Source organism: Schistocerca piceifrons, chromosome 3 (genome assembly GCF_021461385.2).
Source record: "Schistocerca piceifrons isolate TAMUIC-IGC-003096 chromosome 3, iqSchPice1.1, whole genome shotgun sequence".
Taxonomy (NCBI): domain Eukaryota; kingdom Metazoa; phylum Arthropoda; class Insecta; order Orthoptera; family Acrididae; genus Schistocerca; species Schistocerca piceifrons.
The window spans coordinates 284,246,816-284,266,418 of NC_060140.1; the positions used below are offsets into that span (position 1 = coordinate 284,246,816).

General features: G+C 45.1%; 1 protein-coding gene across 1 annotated transcript in view; it reads right to left on the reverse strand.

The window, feature by feature from the left end:
* Window positions 1-19,603, reverse strand: part of LOC124788592 (serine/threonine-protein kinase 17A-like) — a 405,621-nt gene that overhangs the window by 168,616 nt on the left and 217,402 nt on the right. Inside the window, exons 2-3 of the mRNA XM_047255862.1 lie at window positions 11,045-11,257; window positions 4,872-5,010 (exon numbers count right to left, since the gene is read on the reverse strand). Coding sequence (XP_047111818.1) covers window positions 4,872-5,010; window positions 11,045-11,257 — 352 coding nt within the window. The remainder of the gene's footprint in view (window positions 1-4,871; window positions 5,011-11,044; window positions 11,258-19,603) is intronic.

Consider the following 19,603-nt stretch of genomic DNA (forward strand, 5'->3'; position numbering starts at 1 on the left):
CAGGTTAATATTGGAGGGAAGTGTAGGGAATAAAAATCGTAGAGGGAAACGAAGAGATGAATACAGTAAGCAGATTCAGAAGGATGTAGGTTGCAGTAGTTATTCGGAGGTGAAGAGGTCGCACAGGATACAATGGCGTGGACAGCTGCATCAAACCGGTATTCGGACTGAAGACCACGACACAACTATATTTTCCTTCCTCTTTCACAACTTCATAGAAATGACAGGAAATCTTTAATCTTTTAAAGCAAATGAAGCATTGTGCTTCATTGCTTCATGACTTCATAAAAATATTTCCAGACTGAGGATGGTGCCATGCTGGAATACAATGGACGTCCGGCGACGACAGCGAGGAACTACCGTGTAGACGAGGTAGGGACCAGTCTTGCGCGCTGTTCCCTTCACTTCGCAGTGTTCACTCGGAAGCTGGTTGAAATGGACTGGCGTTCACGGACAGCAGCAGCTCCTGTCGGGTTTCAAACCGACTACCATTGTCAAGGCGTGACGCTCGTCACTGTTCGTTACGATCGTTTGACAACCACTATTCAAACTCGGTGCTACATGCCTGTGTGTATATACTATTCCACGGAGACACGTTGGACACTCCACACTGATAAACCAACAAATGTAACAACTTCATTAACGGTGTGGTAATGAGCACGGAAAAAGGCGACAGCTCCATTCTGTCACGTCGCCATGTGGATCCATGTTGCTGCGCTGATCCATACAACCACCGATTGGCACACATACACCACTTCGCTACCATGACCACACGGTACCAGTTCTTCATCATGTACAGCATTACAAACCGACTTGTGTGCACTTCTTATGGGATGACTACTTTTTTTATCGTCCGGTGAACTGACATTGTCTTGAGGGATGAATCTACAAGTACCAAGATCTAGTGAATACTTGGTGTTTAACGTACGACGAAAGCTCCTCGCTGGGTTGAACCAATATCACCGTCCACTGCACGATTTGGCCAATTGTTTGGACACTGGCAGATTGCGTGTCGGTTAACAATGTGTATATGTTTGTTTTCCTTTCTTGTCGTGTAATTTCTGATTACAAGGCGATCAGTGGGTTTTTATTTTTGTTGAACAATGCAAGAACAGAGACGTATATGGAATGTTGGCTTGCCTTCAAATAGCAATTTTGTGGTGTACGCTTTTCCAGTGATGGGGCGATACGTTGGTAAAGACATTTATAAATATGTTTACCGATTAGTTATATAAAAGTAACCATTAATTGTGAAAAGGGTAAATAACATAAAGAAATGTGTGGTACAGCGCTGAATGCACTAAACCTTCAAGTTTCATTCCCACCTAACACTATTAGTTCCCGACGTACCCGCCAGGTGGCATGTGCGAACGAGTTCGTTCTAACAGTCATCATAGAGTCCTATAAACGTGCAGAGTTTGTGCAGTGTTGTTTTTAATGATTCTTAATCGAAAACTGCTACTATCAGAGACAATTCAAGACCAAATATCTCAAGCCACCACGTCTCGTTGATTTACCTGGACTACGAATGTAAATTTGCCAAACTTGTTCAGTTCCTGCATTGACACTGTTGGTCGACCCTGACCCGGCGTCATAGCCAGATTTAGTGAAAGAAAAATGTACCAATTATAGCAGGTTGTCTTTGAGGTGATGGCTTGTGATATTTAGTCCTGAATTCTCTCTGAACTGTAGCAGCGGATTTGGATTCATGGAACCATAAACACCACTGTGCACGATCGGCACCATTACACGACTCCATGATGATTGTTGGAATAGCGCATGCCACCTAGTGGAACGCAGGGAACTAGTAGTGTTAGGTGGGAATGAAACTTGAAGATATACTGCATTGGGTGCTGCATGAAACATTTCTGTAAGTTATTTACTTGCTTAAGGTTACTTTTGTATAACTAACGTATAGATCGCCACAGGAAGCAGGTTTGTATCGGTTGTAATGTCATCCCTCTGCTTTACTGCATTGGAGATCTATATTTCAGTTGAAAGCAGAGCATTCCTCAGTGCGTTATAAGTAGTCATATAGACTGAACGTAATTATAGCGGCACACATTCCAGTGTAACTCAGGCATGTACAAGCATTAGTCCAACTTGTACATGGGTGAGTTAGACTGGAATGTGTATCGCTGTAATTACGATCAGTCTACATGACTTTTTATAACGCGCTGATAAGAACTGCACTGTCAGTTAAAATCTAGATGTGCAGTGGAATAAAAAAGAGAGATGACATTACGACCGATGCTGACCTTCTTTCTGTCCAGGATTACATCATGCTCGTGGGGCGCAATCACTCTCACGAAATCGAACATTGTAATTTATCAACACCTTCTATTTCATGCTAGAGAGAGACATATTGGGCGATGTCTGTGGCCAAATCATTCGCTCGAATTGTCCAGAATGTTCTTCAAACAAATCGCGAACAATTTTGGCACAGTGACATGGCGCATTGTAATCCATAGAAATGCAATCGTCGTCTGGGAACATGAAGTCCATGAATGGCTGCAAATGGTCTCCAAGTCAACGATCGGTTCGGTTTGACCAGAGTATCCAGTCCACTCCATGTAAACATAACCCACACCATTATGGAGTCACCGCCAGCTTGCACAATCTGGGTCCATGGCTTCGTGGTGTCTGCGCCATACTTGAGCTCCACCATCAGCTCTTAGCAACCGAAATCGGGACTTATCTGACCAGGCCACGGTTTTCTATTCGTCTAGGGTCCAACCGGTACGGTCACGAGCCCAGGAGAGGCACTGCAGACGATGTCCTGCAGTTAGAAAAGGCCCTTGCGTCAGTCGGTTGCTGCCATATTCAATTAGCGCCAAATTTCATCGTACTGTCCTAACAGATACGTCCGTCGTACGTCCCACATTGATTTCTGTGGTTATTTCACACAGTGTTGCTTGTCTGTTAGCACTGACACTCTACGCAAACGCCGTTGCTCTCAGTCGTTAAGTGAAGACCGGCGGCCACTACGTTGCCCGAGTTGAGAGGTAATGCCTCAGATTTGGTATTCTCGGCACACTCTTGACTCTGTGAATCTTGGAATAGTGAATTCCCTAACGATTTCCAAACTGGAATGTGTCATGCGTGTAGTTCCTACTACCATCCCGCGTCCAAAGTCTGCCAGTTCCCGTCGTGCGGCCATGATCATGTTGTAAATCTTTTCACGTGATCACCTGAGTAGTACAAATGACAGCTCCACAAATGCACTGCCCTTTTATAGCTGCTGTACGCGAGACTACCCTCATTTGTGTAAGTGGCTATCGCTATCCCACGACTTTTGTCATCTCAGTGTATGTTGATTAGATCCTTGGTGTGTGCGCTTATATAATTGCCGTGTTTTAATGGATGATCTTATAACTAATCTGCTGGCCCAGTGTTTGTTTTTGATGGACTTGTGTATCTTGTCTGAAGTTCTGCGTACAATAGACCTGTCTCTATGTTGTCTAAGTTCTCTATTTCTTGTTGCGTTTAGTTAATTGACAGAATTAATATTAGTTTTAGGTTTTTTTGTCGGAAACTGACATTCTGAGCCCATGGCTATATCAGAATACAAGTTGATTCTTGCAGAGAAGATAACAGCAACCAATCACTTTTTATAATGCTATTTGTTTATATAAACAGCTCTATTTATGTAAATAAATAGCATTATAAAAAGTAGCTGGTTGCTGTTATCTTGTCTGCAAGAACCAACCTGTATTAGGTTTAGCTGTATCACGTCAGTTCTCATTTGTATGTTATTTGCGAATTGTATCTTGGACTTGCACCCACCAATCTTATTTCGCTATTGTTCTTTCCAGCTTGTGTAGTAAATTAGTTGTAGACTCGCTGATTTACCTCGTGATTTCCTGTTCTTAGCAACATTTATTTTAAGAGTCAAAAATTTTGTCGAGTCGACATTTTGTTTTAGATATTGAGTTCATGTTTTTTTGTTGTATTTGACAGGAAGTAATATTTCCTTATGTTTCTATTATGCTCATGCGCTCTGATTCCTTTTTAAAGGCCCCCCTCCCCGCCCCACAACCGCCAGCCACTTACCACTTCCAACATTTGTGGGGCCACAAGTCAAACAGAGTTAGAAGACAGTATTCGATTTGAGATTTAAAGAGTTTCGGTTGAGTGTCTGACATTATTTTCTGAAGCTGTCAGGTTGCTCAAGCCGCAGCGAGACGTCATTTTGAGCACCCGCTGTAAATAAAGGGAAGCCTAAGTTAGTCGAACTGACCCTTGGTCTGTGCTCAACATTGGGAAGACGGGTCGAGCCGTCATGCGCCAGCTGTCGTTTCCCAGTGCACGTTCCGTGTGAACTGCAGACATACTTTTGCGTTGTACGTGAAGCTCCCTGTGGTTGGAGCATTACCTTCTTAGAATCTAGAATATAATTAATATTGTTGATGTTGAATATTAATGAACTTGGTTTTTTGAAGGTGTGGCGCTGCCATTGTCAGTGTCTTCTATGCTGAGGAATCCAACGCTGGGTGCACGGTTGCGTGATAAACAGATGAGTGCAAGAAAACAATTAACGATTGTTCTGAAACAGGTACTGGTTCCTGTCGCCGACATTGAAATCTGTCTTTATATCCACCCTCTCTCTCTGCTAACTGAACAAACAATTTTGATCCTTGCAGTAATGTACAGCATCGCTTTCTTATGCGTTGTGCCTCCAGAGCCACTACACACGTGTGACAGAGCTGGTTTGTTGCTTCTGAACTATCCCTGGTCGCTAAGTGGCGCTGCACTGTAACTTCTGCCTGATACCGCACACCGTTTGAAGACGGGCACGGTACAAAACCTCAGAGGAGATCACACTCAATGAAGACAAAGCCGGAGCGCGCAACAGACTGAAGACACCTTACCTTGATGTCGAGGTGGGCGATTCGGCGTTCGTGCAAATACACCAGGCCCTCTAGAAGCTGGCGGACGAACTTGACGACGTCCGATTCGAAAGGCACCAGGTTGTCATCGATAATAGTCTGCAGGTCGCCGCCCGGAGCGCTGCAAACACACGAAGAAACAATGCATTATCAGAAATTAGTCCTCTCTCCTTATAAAATCACTGCCGCGCGGGATTAGCCGAGCGGTCTCAGGCGCTGCGGTCATGGACTGTGCGGCTGGTCCCAGCGGAGGTTCGAGTCCCCCCTCGGGCATGGGTGTGTGTGTTTGTCCTTAGGATAATTGAGGTTAAGTAGTGTGTAAGCTTAGGGACTGATGACCTTCGAAGTTAAGTCCCATAAGATTTCACACACATTTGAACATTTATAAAATCACTAATAAGTTAACATTGCCCTACTAACTTGACCGTCTCTGCACGCTAGTCTATCCCGTGAAGGACTCATCATTTCTGCATAACCTGCATCCACTTGAGCCTTCTCACTGTGTTGAAGCCTTGGTCTTCTTCTTCACTTTTTACTTCCCAAGCTTCCCTCAGTTACAAAACTGACTGTTCCTTGATACCTCAGTATGTGTCCTGTCCACCGACCTCTTCATTTAGTTCCGCTGTGGCATTAATTTCTTTTCTCTCGAATTGGATAGGGTGAATAGCAATGTGCGGCTGTTTGCTGATGATGCTGTGTTGTACGGGAAGGTGTCGTCGTTGAGTGACTGTAGGAGGATACAAGATGACTTGGACAAGATTTGTGTTTGGTGTAAAGAATGGCAGCTAACTCTAAATATAGATAAATGTAAATTAATGCAGATGAATAGGAAAAGGAATCTTGTAATGTTTGAATACCCCATTAGTAGTGTAGCGCTTGACACAGTCACGTCGATTAAGTATTTAGGCGTAACATTGCAAAGCGATATGAAGTGGGACAAGCATGTAATGGCATTTGTGGGGATGGCGGATAGTCGTCTTCGGTTCATTGGTAGAATTTTGGGAGGATGTGGTTCATCTGTAAAGGAGACCGCTTATAAAACACTAATACGACCTATTATTGAGTACTGCTCGAGAGTTTGGGATCCCTATCAGGTCGGATTGAGGAAGGACATAGAAGCAATTCAGAGGCGGTCTGCTGGATTTGTTACTGGCAGGTTTGATCAGCACGCGAGTGTTACGGAAATGCTTCAGGAACTCGGGTGGGAGTCTCTAGAGGAAAGGAGGCGTTCTTTTCGTGAATCGCTACTGAGGAAATTTAGAGAACCAGCATTTGAGGCTGACTGCAGTACAGTTTTACTGCCGCCAACTTACACTTCGCGGAAAGACGACAAAGATAAGATAAGAGAGATTAGGGCTCGTACAGAGGCATATAGGCAGTCATTTTTCCCTCGTTCTGTTTGGGAGTGGAACAGGGAGAGAAGATGCTAACTGTGGTACGAGGTAGCCTCCGCCACGCACCGTATGGTGGATTGCGGAGTATGTATGTAGATGTAGATGTAGAATTCGACTGAGCACCACTCTGCTATCCGATCCACCCATCTACTCTTCAGCATTCTTCAGTAGCACTATCTTCCCGTAACTTCTTTTTTTTTGTCGGAACTATTTATCACCCATGTTTTGTTTGCGTAAAAGGCCATATCTGGACAAATAAGTACAGAAAAGACTTCGCTTTTAACATATTTCTCCTTTTCAGAAACACTTTGCTGCTATATCCTCTCTAATTTGGCCATCCTGAATAATTTTGTAGCCCAGTTTACAAAATTCAACTATTACTTTCAGTGACCCATTTCCTAATCTAATTCCCTTAGCATTGCGTGACTTAATTCGGCTACATTCTGTTATCCTTTTTTTACTTTGTTTATATTAATCTTACAACCTCTTTTGAAGACATTACCCATTACGTTAAACCGCTCTTCGAAGTTCTTTACCGTCTCTGTGAGAAATGCAGTGTGGTGGTAAACCATAAAGTTTCTGATTCTTCTCCCTATAATTTTATTTCCTTCCAGTTTTTCTCCTTAGTTTCTCTTACTGCCTTTTCAGTCTACAGGTCGAGAAACATAGGGTATAGGCTACTACCATGTCTCACTTCCTTCTCTGCTAGTGCTTCCTTGCCTGAGAGTGTTCAGCCTCTGCCAGTGGGAATTAATATACTCCCCACACTTACATCATTAGGTGTGTGAAGGTAAACAATTAAACTGATCTCATAAATGCGTAATTACTGGTAGATGACCAGTGACAGTTTTTGGAACGATAAGGATAATATTTCAACTATGTGGCTACAAAGTGACACTGAGCATAATAAGGTAAACCAGTCCCCAGCCCAAAGCTGATTTGGAAACCAGAGCGCCTTCCACTGTCCTTTGAACTGACTAACACTACCAGTCATACGGGCCCAGCCCGCAGTTTTTTGCGGGCTCTGAACCACTGTGCAACTTAATATATTTCACGTATAATACACACTGTCAGTGACGACAGCAGCAGTAGGCGAAAATCTCAGAAATGACAAGATTTAACCGCATACCTTTGACGTTATAGTCCATTAGGCACTGCGCTATACTCCAATGGTAAGCAATTAATAATACACAACCACAGCACTAACAGCGAAGATTCCCCAAATTTTCCTTTATAATGTGAGACTGATACTAAGCATAACAGCATCCTATAGATTCCAACATTCTTCTGGAGTGGTAGTGTAATTAACAGTATTGTGAGATTACATTTACACGTCCCAAAAGTGTTGACAGGCCATTAGATTTCACCCTACGTATATATGGGGAAGAAAAAAGTAAATTGTAAATTTAATATCGACTGTGAGTTATTTTTGTTGTATAAAATCCAAAAATTTGATTGACTTTCCACGAACGAGGGGGAAGGCAAACAAAGTATTTTTCACGTGGTACAAATTTTTAGTTCATTACTCATTTGTTGGCGTATTTCCTGTTAGCTTCTGTCTTGGGTTCTTCGGTCGACGTTTGTTTAACGATTTTCCTGGTATTTCACTAGCACGAGTGGTTAGCATTGTCAAAGATTCACCCCCCACTGCCACCAGCAATCTATGACAACGCTAGCCACTCGTGCTGGTGAAACGTCAAGAAAAGCGTTAAACGTCGACCGAAGAACCAGAGACAAAAGCAAATACGCCAACACTGCATGTTTTGTTCTTGACTTTATAGTTTCAGGAAAGGAAGTTACCAATCAGGATCCCTTTTGACGAGTGCTACTATAAGTCAGTGCAGTCCAGAGCCCCATTTCGAAGTTTTCTGCATCACAAATTTATTCTAAGCAGTTTCTGCTGCAGCTTTGTAAAGCACCAAAATGGCTGCCGTTGCAAAGGATCACGGCACTGTGGTTTGACGTCTCTGTAGAGAACTCGACCACAAGCACGGTGACATCTAGCGTCTGGCATATCCTTACTGTCTTACTTACTGATCACGCGTCTTTCGACGTTCTTGGCTTCCTATACCACATGGCAGCAATCTGCGGATTTCGACACAGTAGAAAGAATTTGCAGATGTTATTACATTTTTCTTCTGGTACTCACGGACGGCACTGCGGGAAGTATGATACAGACCTGGCTTCTTTAATGGCGGAAATGAACTGAAGTGTTATCGGATGGCATTGAAAGCTAAGTGAATAGGTAAGATACAATATAAAAAAAAATTAGTATCACACGGAAAAAGACAAGATAAGTGTGCGAAAAAGTTGAACAGATGTAGGAGCAAATTGGCGGGACACATGCTACGGCATCTTGGACCAGTTAACCTCCGAAGGAGAGCAAAGAGGCAAAAACTGCAGTGCTCTGAGCATGTAAAGCCGGTCATGTAATACACTTGCACAAAGATGAAAAGATTATCACAAGATATAATGGGCGAGTTCATCACACTGACTGAAAGGCTGGCAACTCGACGAAAAAATGTAAGGCCCTCCCTTAGCCTTGACAACTGGCCAGAATCTCCCTCTCACGAACACAATTACAGATTATGAAGGAGGTAGGCTGAGTATTAGTCTGTGAAGTGGCTACACGAACGTAGCAGGCCGCCACTGCGAGAGATTAAACGGCCCCTGCCGCCAAATACGGAGCCACGGGACGTGTAATTTGATTACAAAGTTATTAATCCTGAGAGACGGCATGGCCTGTGATACGGCCAGCGCAAGCTTCCATTAGCAGAGGTCCAGGCTTCTGCGCAAGGTCGGCAGCTGCCCGGCCACACAGAGGCCACGTTTGGCCAAATCTCGTTCCACGTATGAGCGAGACGTATTTTTAGTTTTTAACTGCGGCTTAATGTCCGCTTCATATCAAGGTCACAGGGAACACGACTGCAGCTTTTGTGCACTAGCTGGACACTGATACCGTTTAATATTCCCAACAGGTTAAATCTGTTTGCCTGGGATTCGAACCCTGACTTCTCCCGCTTCTACATTGTGCTTCGTCCAGCCACCAAAGCCACGCCTAGCAGTTATAAGTTGCGTAACATCCGTGAGATCTTGACAAAAATATTACCTTGGTACAAAGACTGGCAACGAGATCATGATGTAGAGAAATGCAATGTTGTCCACTCCACGAAACATAGTAGCCTGGTAGCCTTTAATACGGCTAGAGTCATCTTTGCCATAAATATTTTAAATTAACAGTGAGTGAGACATGAAGTGGAACGCCCGTACTGGCTCAGTTCTGGTTAAAGGAAACAGCTGATTACGCGTCACTGGCAGGATACTGAGGAGCTGCAGTCTGTCTACATCCGAGTCTGTACGAGGGTTGGAACTTTAATAGTGGCTACTATTTATTTACAGCTCGTACAAAATAGATACGTGTTTTAAAGTTTTACTGACTTTCAAGGTAGTCACCAGCATTGTGTATAGCCCGTTGCCAGCGATGTGGAGGTCGAAGGATAATCTTAGCAGTGGCAGTTGTGTTGACAGTTCGAGCGGCGCGGTCTATTGCTCGACGAATTTGTAGCAGTTCTGAAACGAATGCCGTGAAGTGTTTCCTTCCGTTTAGAAATCGAGTTGAACTCACGAGGGCTTAAGTCAGGGGAGTGCAGTAGGTGGTATAGCACTTAGCAGCCCCATCAGTCAAACGAATCAGTAACAGCTTGCACTGTACGTGCTTGAGCATTGTCCTGCAAAATGATGGTCAGGTCCTGCAGAAAGTGTCATCACTTCTGTGTTTATGCTGTTCATTTTTGGAACACAACCAACGACCAGTATGATCCTATTTCACCCCCTTAGTGGTTGAATTTCCAAAAACGGTAAATACGTATTTTTCTTATTTCTGACTGAGAAGCCAAATTTAAATTTTATTAGATTTAGCTTTAAAAATGCTTTCATAAATATTTTCATATAAAATCTCAAGCCCTATTTCACCAGGCCGGCCGGTGTGTCCGGGCGGTTCTAGGCGCTTCAATCTGGAACCGCGCGACCGCAACGGTCGCAGGTCGAATCCTGCCTCGGGCTTGAATGTGTGTGATGTCCTTAGGTTAGTTAGGTTTAAGTAGTTCTAAGTTCTAGGGGACTGATGACCTCAGATATTAAGTCCCATATTGCTCAGAGCCATTTGAACCCTATTTCGCCCTCTTAGAGGTTCAGGTTCCAAAAACACAGTCACACGTATTTTTTTATTTGTAGCCGAAATGTCAAATGTCAGTGATCACAGTTGCAGCTTTAAAAATACTTTAGTAGTTCTTTAATGATGATATATTTTCAAAAAAAGCTTTCGCCCACTATTTCACCCCTATAGAATTAAATTTCCAAAAATGCTGAAACATGTGTTTCTTTATTTCTGACCGAGAAACCAAACCTAATTTTCGCACGTCTAGCTTCAAAATTGCCTTAATAGCGACTTTTTCCAAAAAATCTCTTCTTCCCCTGCTGCACCCCATTAAGGTTGGAATTTCCAAAAAGCCCTTCTTAAATGACACCTACAATATAAGATACACATCTTCTCCAAATTTCAAGTTCCTAACCTTAGCAGTTTGGGCTGGGCGATGGTGAATCAGTCAGTTAGCCAGGACACTACCACTTATATATAAAGATTAAACTACTCATTATTGTGCTTTCAACATTATACTTTGTTTACTAATGATATAAATCTCTAACTGAGTAGCTTATGTTGTACAGTTGATTGAAGTTTCGTGAAGGGCGCGGTGTACTCACTATTCGAGCACAATGATGATCTCGTTGTCTGTCTCGAAGACGTCGTGCAGGCGCACGATGCGGGGCGAGGGAGCGCACAGCGACAGCAGAGCGATCTCGTGGCGGATCTCGGCACTGCAGTCGTCTCCGTAGCGCGTGCGGCTGGAGAACTTGGCGGCGAACACCTGGCCAGTCTCACGAGACCGGCACCGCCACACCGACGCGAACTGGCCCCTGCAACGTAGGCATTCGGACATACAGTAGTGCGTCAGTTGCTGAGCATTGCAACAACTACTCTACGACATAGACATTTCCGTGGAACACGCATGTGCCTATTTAGCAATGTCAACAACTCTCATGCTGAAGGGATCACCTTGATGTGTTAAATCGCGCCATCACGTTACACATAATCTTCCTTCCATAGTATCAGACCTTTCCTGCATAATAGGAGATTTTTCGTCTGTCTCCAGGGCAAGAAGAGCAGGTGGAGAAATCAGAGGAATGGCCTACCTCAGGGAAGCGTCCTCGCCCCAGCTCTGTATAATATATATACAAATGACCAACCGGTGCCAAACATCACACGCCAATTTATGTATGCCGATGACACTGCAGTTGCAGCCCAAGGTAACAATTTTATGGATGTAGAGGAGAAATTAACCAGTACCTTGGAAGCTCTCTCCCAGTATTATGAGGCAAACCACCTAAGGCCGAACCCTTCCACGACGCAGGTCTGCGCATTCCATTTAAAGAACAGGGAGGCAAATCGTGAGTTAAATGTAATATGGAGAGGTGAACGTCTCGAGAATTGTAAAACGGCCAAATATCTTGGTGTCACGTTGGATTGCACACTGACCTATAAACATCATTATAATGCCACAAGGGAAAAAGTCTCAACTAGAAACAACATCATCAGGAAACTAACCAGCGGATCCTGGGGATCAAACACAAAAGTCCTGAGAACTTCAGCCCTTGCGCTCAGTGTGTCAGCCGCGGAATACGCCGCTCCAGTATGGTCTGCATCAACACACGCGAGAAAAGTTGATGTCGCGGTGAATGAAATGGCACGGATTGTTACCGGATGCTTGAGGCCAGCCCCAGTGCACAAGATGTACTTAATCATGGGGATCGCACCGCCCAACGTACGACGTGACACCGCTGCCGGAGCCGAAAAAACCAAGCAAGAAAGGGACATGCGTCATCCTTTATATGGACACCAGCCTGCTGACCGACGGCTTTGTTCGAGGAAGAGTTTCCTGTCACGTACCCGTGCCCTGGAAGGGTCGGCTGCAGACAATCGTTTGAAAAGGTGATAGACCCCCATAAAGATGTAAAAGAAGAACTGGCGCCTGGTGGAGACATACCATACACAGTCTGGAGAACCCTAAACCGTATGAGGGTAGAAGTGCCAAAGTGCAAGAGAAACCTGCAGCATTGGGGTTTCCTAAAAGAGAATGAGAACATTCTCTGTCTGTGTGGTTCTGTCCAGGATTCTAAACACCTGCTTATCTGTCCATATTTAGACCAGCCCCGCACAATGAATGACTTATGGGAGGCAAATGACAAGGCCATATTGGCTGCTGATTTTTGGAAGTCTGAAGTCTAGTTCCGGACACGGAAAGTAAGTAAGTAGACCTTTTGAAATACTTGTTCATGGTGCAAGTGATCTGAGATCTTTGTAATCCTCAGAAATAAGGAAAAACAGTATGTGCAATAAGAAAGATGGAACGTTAAAAATGGAAAACCAAGAGAGATATGCTGATAATGGAAAGGATGTATGGTAGGACCCCTGTCTTTCCTATCTACAGTTGAACCAGTACATCAAAGAAGCAATGAAGGAAAAAACGTAAAAATTCAGAAATGGGATTAAAATTCATGATGAAAGGGTACAGTGATAATGTTCGCTGATGACATTTCTGTCATTTGTGAAGGTGACGTTGAAGTACCGGACTTGTTGAATGGGATGAACAGTCTACTGAGCACAGAATATGAACTTAGAGTAAAGGAACGAAGACGAATGTATTTAAGCAGTGGGGATGATTTCAACGCCGAAATTAGCATCAAAACTGGGGATTATATAGAGGATGAAGTGAAACAGTTCTACTATCTTGGAAGCAAAATAACACACTACTGATTAAGAAAGACTATATAAAAACCACAACAGCATAAGGAAGGAAAGGATTCCTCACCAAACAGTGGCCTGTCTTAGAGTAAGAAGGAAATTTTTGAGGCTGTTCATCAGGGGTACAGCACTGTGTGAACTGAATCATGGATTGTGCGAAAGAAGAAAAGAAGAGGCTCAAAGTGTTGGAGATGTGGTTTGACAGAAGTATGATTAATATTAAGTAGCGTTATAAGATAAGAGATCGGCCTCCGAAGGTGAATGGTCAGTGCAACTGATTGCCATGCAGAGAAGCCGGGTTCGATTTCCGGTGCTTCCAGGGATTTTTTCTTGGGCAGAGGAAGGCGCAGCAAAGACTGGCCGGCCATTGTGGCCGAGAGGATCTAGGCTTTTCAGTTTGGAACTACGTGGCTGCTACGGTCGCAGGTTCGAATCCTGCCTCGGGTATGGATGTGTGTGATGTCATTAGGTTAGTTAGGTTTAAGTAGTTCTAAGTCTTGGGGACTGATGACCTCAGATGTTAAGTCTCATAGTGCTCAGAGCTATTTGAACCATTTTTTAGCAAAGACTGTGTTTCAATGGCCGAAAGAAGATGCGACAGATCAACTAAAGAGAGTGCCTACACTACACTTGTCCCTCCCCTTCTGCAGTGCTGCTGTGGGGTATGATATACTAACCAGACAGGACCTCTGGAGTAAATCGCAAAAGTTCAAAGAAGGGATGCTCATTTTGTATTATCACGAAACAGGGGAGAGAGTGTCACGGATATGAACCGTGAGTTGGAGTGGCAATCATCAAAACAGGGGCATTTTTCGTTGCGACGAGATCTTTTCACGAAATTTCAGCATTTTGTTGATGTCCACCAACATAAGGAGAAATTAACATCGTAATAAAATAAGAGGAATCAGAGTTTGCACAGGAATATTTTGTTCAGACCCGTCTACATAGGGAGAAATGGTTACGGGAATAAAATAAAGAAATCAGAGGTTGTACAGAATGATTTAATTGTTTGCTTTTACCGCGCGTTGTTCCATAGTAGAATGGTAGAGAATTAGTCTTGAGGTCTTTGGCTGAACCCTCTGCCAAACACTCAAGTGTGAATTACAGAGTACTTGGTCAAATGTTCAAATGTGTGTGAAATCTTATGGGACTTAACTGCTGAGGTCATCAGTCCCTAAGCTTACACACTACTTAACCTAAATTATCCTAAGGACAAACACACACACCCATGCCCGAGGGAGGACTCGAACCTCCGCCGGGATCAGCCGACAGAGTACTTATGTAGATGCATTCTTCCTGCTGCACTATAAGGGGATGATCAAAAAGTTTCCGTTCGTCGGCCGTGCGGTATGCCAACCACGCAAAATCGTCGTGAGCATTGAGACAATCAGCTCAACGACGCACCAGGTTGAATACCCTGCTGCGTGAAGACGTCCGCAACTACCCGCTACAAATCCTCGTCCGACAGGAATCACCGATCCTCCAAGGCCTTTTCTAAGGGCCCTAGGCGTGATAATCGCATGCGGAGAGATCAGGACTATAAGGCGGATGCTTGACTGTCTCCCAATTGAGGTGGCGTAACTTCTGCGCTACGACGCTTGCAATATGAGGACGTGCGTTATCACGAAGCAGCAGCACCTCTTGACGCACCCTGCCACAACCGTGGTTTTCGACAGGTATGCTTTCCCATACACGTCCTTCACTCTCCGATGGGTTGGTACTGGTGTCTATTCTTCGGTAGCCAGTTTCGGCGCATTTGGTAATAACGTAGCCATATTTCACGATTCCGCATTTACCGGCACATTTTAGAAAGACTTGAATGTCACATTAATCCTTTGTCTACAGCTCGGTGCTTATGTTTATGCACCAGTGTCATGCTACACTGCACATACGCTGCAGCAGCGCCCTCAACAGGAAAACTTTTGACCACCTTGTTGTAAGTCCGACCTTTGTATTTGCACAGCGAGTGTACTAATGTGTGCAAAATTAGCTTACCACTTAGTGTGCAACTGGACAAAACAGCTGAACTGTCTTCTCAAGCACAGGGTGTTAAACAGACATTCTAAATAAATATGACCCTGGCCCTGTAAGGCAGTTAATATCAGGTGCGGATCGTAACAAAAATCATTAGAAATGCTGCCGTCACGTAACTAGAATGCATGAATTAATAAAAGTGAAAGTTTGGGGTCTTTTCTAGGAAGACAAAACAGCTATCCCCTTTCTTATTCTACATATAATTTATAAACTGTGCTTTCAGGAGTCAAGTGAAAAACAACAATCGTGTTCAATTAGTTTTGACCCTCAATAACAAAATATTTAATTCTTGGACACATTGAAATGCCGATTATTAAAATCGTTATCTCTACACACGAAAAAATTTTTTGTCACAAGAAAGAATGATTATTAAAAACCTTTATCAGCTCATTTAAATCTACACTCCTGGAAATGGAAAAAAGAACACATTGACACCGGTGTGTCAGACCCACCATACTTGCTCCGGACACTGCGAGAGGGCTGTACAAGCAATGATCACACGCACGGCACAGCGGACACACCAGGAACCGCGGTGTTGGCCGTCGAATGGCGCTAGCTGCGCAGCATTTGTGCACCGCCGCCGTCAGTGTCAGCCAGTTTGCCGTGGCATACGGAGCTCCATCGCAGTCTTTAACACTGGTAGCATGCCGCGACAGCGTGGACGTGAACCGTATGTGCAGTTGACGGACTTTGAGCGAGGGCGTATAGTGGGCATGCGGGAGGCCGGGTGCACGTACCGCCGAATTGCTCAACACGTGGGGCGTGAGGTCTCCACAGTACATCGATGTTGTCGCCAGTGGTCGGCGGAAGGTGCACGCGCCCGTCGACCTGGGACCGGACCGCAGCGACGCACGGATGCACGCCAAGAGCGTAGGATCCTACGCAGTGCCGTAGGGGACCGCACCGCCACTTCCCAGCAAATTAGGGACACTGTTGCTCCTGGGGCATCGGCGAGGACCATTCGCAACCGTCTCCATGAAGCTAGGCTACGGTCCCGCACACCGTTAGGCCGTCTTCCGCTCACGCCCCAACATCGTGCAGCCCGCCTCCAGTGATGTCGCGACAGGCGTGAATGGAGGGACGAATGGAGACGTGTCGTCTTCAGCGATGAGAGTCGCTTCTGCCTTGGTGCCAATGATGGTCGTATGCGTGTTTGGCGCCGTGCAGGTGAGCGCCACAATCAGGGCTGCATACGACCGAGGCACACAGGGCCAACACCCGGCATCATGGTGTGGGGAGCGATCTCCTACACTGGCCGTACACCACTGGTGATCGTCGAGGGGACACTGAATAGTGCACGGTACATCCAAACCGTCATCGAACCCATCGTTCTACCATTCCTAGACCGACAAGGGAACTTGCTGTTCCAACAGGACAATGCACGTCCGCATGTATCCCGTGCCACCCAACGTGCTCTAGAAGGTGTAAGTCAACTACCCTGGCCAGCAAGATCTCCGGATCTGTCCCCCATTGAGCATGTTTGGGACTGGATGAAGCGTCGTCTCACGCGGTCTGCACGTCCGGCACGAACGCTGGTCCAACTGAGGCGCCAGGTGGAAATGGCATGGCAAGCCGTTCCACAGGACTACATCCAGCATCTCTACGATCGTCTCCATGGGAGAATAGCAGCCTGCATTGCTGCGAAAGGTGGATATACACTGTACTAGTGCCGACATTGTGCATGCTCTGTTGCCTGTGTCTATGTGTCTGTGGTTCTGTCAGTGTGATCATGTGATGTATCTGACCCCAGGAATGTGTCAATAAAGTTTCCCCTTCCTGGGACAATGAATTCACGGTGTTCTTATTTCAATTTCCAGGAGTGTACATTGTTGTAGCTGATCAGTGTACTGAGTTGGTGGTGAATAATTACTTTTTGAACCAATGAAAAATACATTAATGTACTCAATGTGAGGGTAGGTTAGTATCCTAGCTTTTGATATTCAATGCTCAAAGCATACGTAAGTTGCAGAGAGCAAAATCTCAACATTTACTGTGGCCTAATGTGCGACGCTACTTTACCAACAGGCATCTGCAAAGGCGTTGTCCCCATGCTGGATCTGAAACGCTAATTCCCTACTCTGGCCTTGACTGAATTCACTCAGTCGCAACTTTCCTGCGTTCTGTAGAACGTTGATCTTTCCCTAGTCGAAATAATGGCTATTGCCCACCCGCTGCGGGTTGGAGCGTCGTGCACAATTTCTTTGCCAGCAAAATTCCCGCAGAAATATTAACTATCGCTTTGCTATCTGTCGCCACAATACATGAAGTGTATCGTCCTCAATTCACAGAAAGCAAAGCTCTCAATGGCCTCACTTATTTCCACACTCTTCTGCAGTCTGCCGCGAGATGAGAGAGAGAGAGAGAGAGAGAGAGAGAGAGAGAGAGAGAGAGAGAGAAAGAGAAAGAGAGAGAGAGAGAGAGAGAGAGAGATACAAATTTTAGGTCTCAGAATGCTTTTATACTCGTCTAATGGGGATATCTGCACCTTGTCGTGTCTGCATTGCCAAGTATGGCTTCAGCCAATCACCGTCTCGCTAAAGGTGAATACAATTTTATTTTTGTAGCTGGGTCGCAGCCTAGCCCTGTTACTGACGTGCAGCCACTTACCCTCGGTCCCGGCCGTATTTACGTTAAAAGGAATAGTGTGTTGTTCTGGCCTCATCCCTTTCTGCACTGAACCTCGCCGTTCTCTTGCTAAGTGGGAGTTTCACTATATCATCAGTCACCTCCTCGGTTCGTCTCCAAAATGTGTTTCAGTTTAATTTGTTTGTTCATGCCAGTCCATATATTGGTAGATATTGTTTTGTTAGTTTTCGTTACATGAGATTAACTGGAATTGCCTCTCGTTGCTATAATGTAATTATTATTTGCTGAGAATCTCATACCGTATCGTCCTGTCGTTATGGATCAAGCTCATGCAAGGTCCGTAAAATCTAGGTGCCTTACAGCCTCTTATATACACAATGGTTCAGCTGCCCCTACCTATGGGTGTTATACAATCCGCAAGGCCTTCAAATACACTACTGGCCATTAAAATTGCTATACCAAGAACAAATGCAGATGATAAACGGATATTCATTGCACAAATATATTATACTAGAACTGACATGTGATTACATTTTCACGCAATTTGGGTGCATAGATCCTGAGAAATCAGTACCCAGAACAACCACCTCTGGCCATAATAACGACCTTGATACGTCTGGGCACTGAGTCAAACAGAGCTTGGATGGCGTGTACAGGTACAGCTGCCAATGCAGCACCAACACGATACCACAGTTCATCAAGAGTAGTGACTGGCGTATTGTGACGAGCCAGTTGCTCGGCCACTATTTGACCAGACGTTTTGAATTGGTGAGAGATCTTGAGAATGTGCTGGCCAGGGCAGCATTCGAACATTTTCTGTATCCAGAAAGGCCCGTACAGGACCTGCAACATGCGGTCGTGCATTATCCTGCTGAAATGTAGGGTTTCGCAGGGATGGGATGAAGGGTAGAGCCACGGGTCGTAACTCATCTGAAATGTAACGCTCACTGTTCAAAGTGACTTCAATGCGAACAAGAGGTGACCGAGACGTGTAACCAATGGCATCACATACCATCACGCCAGGTGATACGCCAGTATGGCGATGATGAATACACGCTTCCAACGTGCGTTCACCGCGATGTCGCCAAACACGGATGCCACCATCATGATGCTGTAAACAGAACCTGGATTCATCCGAAAAAATGACGTTTTGACATTTGTGCACCCAGGTTCGTCGTTGAGTACACCATCGCAGGGGTTCCTGTCTGTGATGCAGTGTCAAGGGTAACCGCAGCCATGGTCTCCGAGCTGATAGTCCATGCTGCTGCAAACGTCGTCGAACTGTTCGTGCAGATGATTATTGTCTTGCAAACGTCCCCATCCGTTGACTCAGGGATCGAGACGTGGCTGAACGATTCGTTACAGCCATTGCGGATAAGATGCCTGTCATTTCGACTGCTAGTGATACGAGGCCGTTGGGATCCAGCATGGCATTCCGTACTATCCTCCTGAACCCACCGATTCCATATTCTGCTAACAGTCACTGGATCTCGACCAACGCGAGCAGCACTGTCGCGATACGATAAGCCGCAATCGCGATCGGCTAGAATCTGACCTTTATCAAAATCGGAAACGTGATGGTACGCATTTCTCCTCCTTACACGAGGCATCACAACAACGTTTCACCAGGGGGCGCCTGTCAACTGCTGTTTGTGTATGAGAAATCGGTTAGAAACTTTCCTCATGTCAGCACGTTATAGGTGTCGCCACCGGCCCCAACCTTGTGTGAATGCTCTGGAAAGCTAATCATTTGCATATCACAGCATGTTCCTCCTGTCGGTTAAGTTTCGCGTCTGTAGAACATCTTCGTGGTGTAGAAATTTTAATGGCCAGTAATGTAC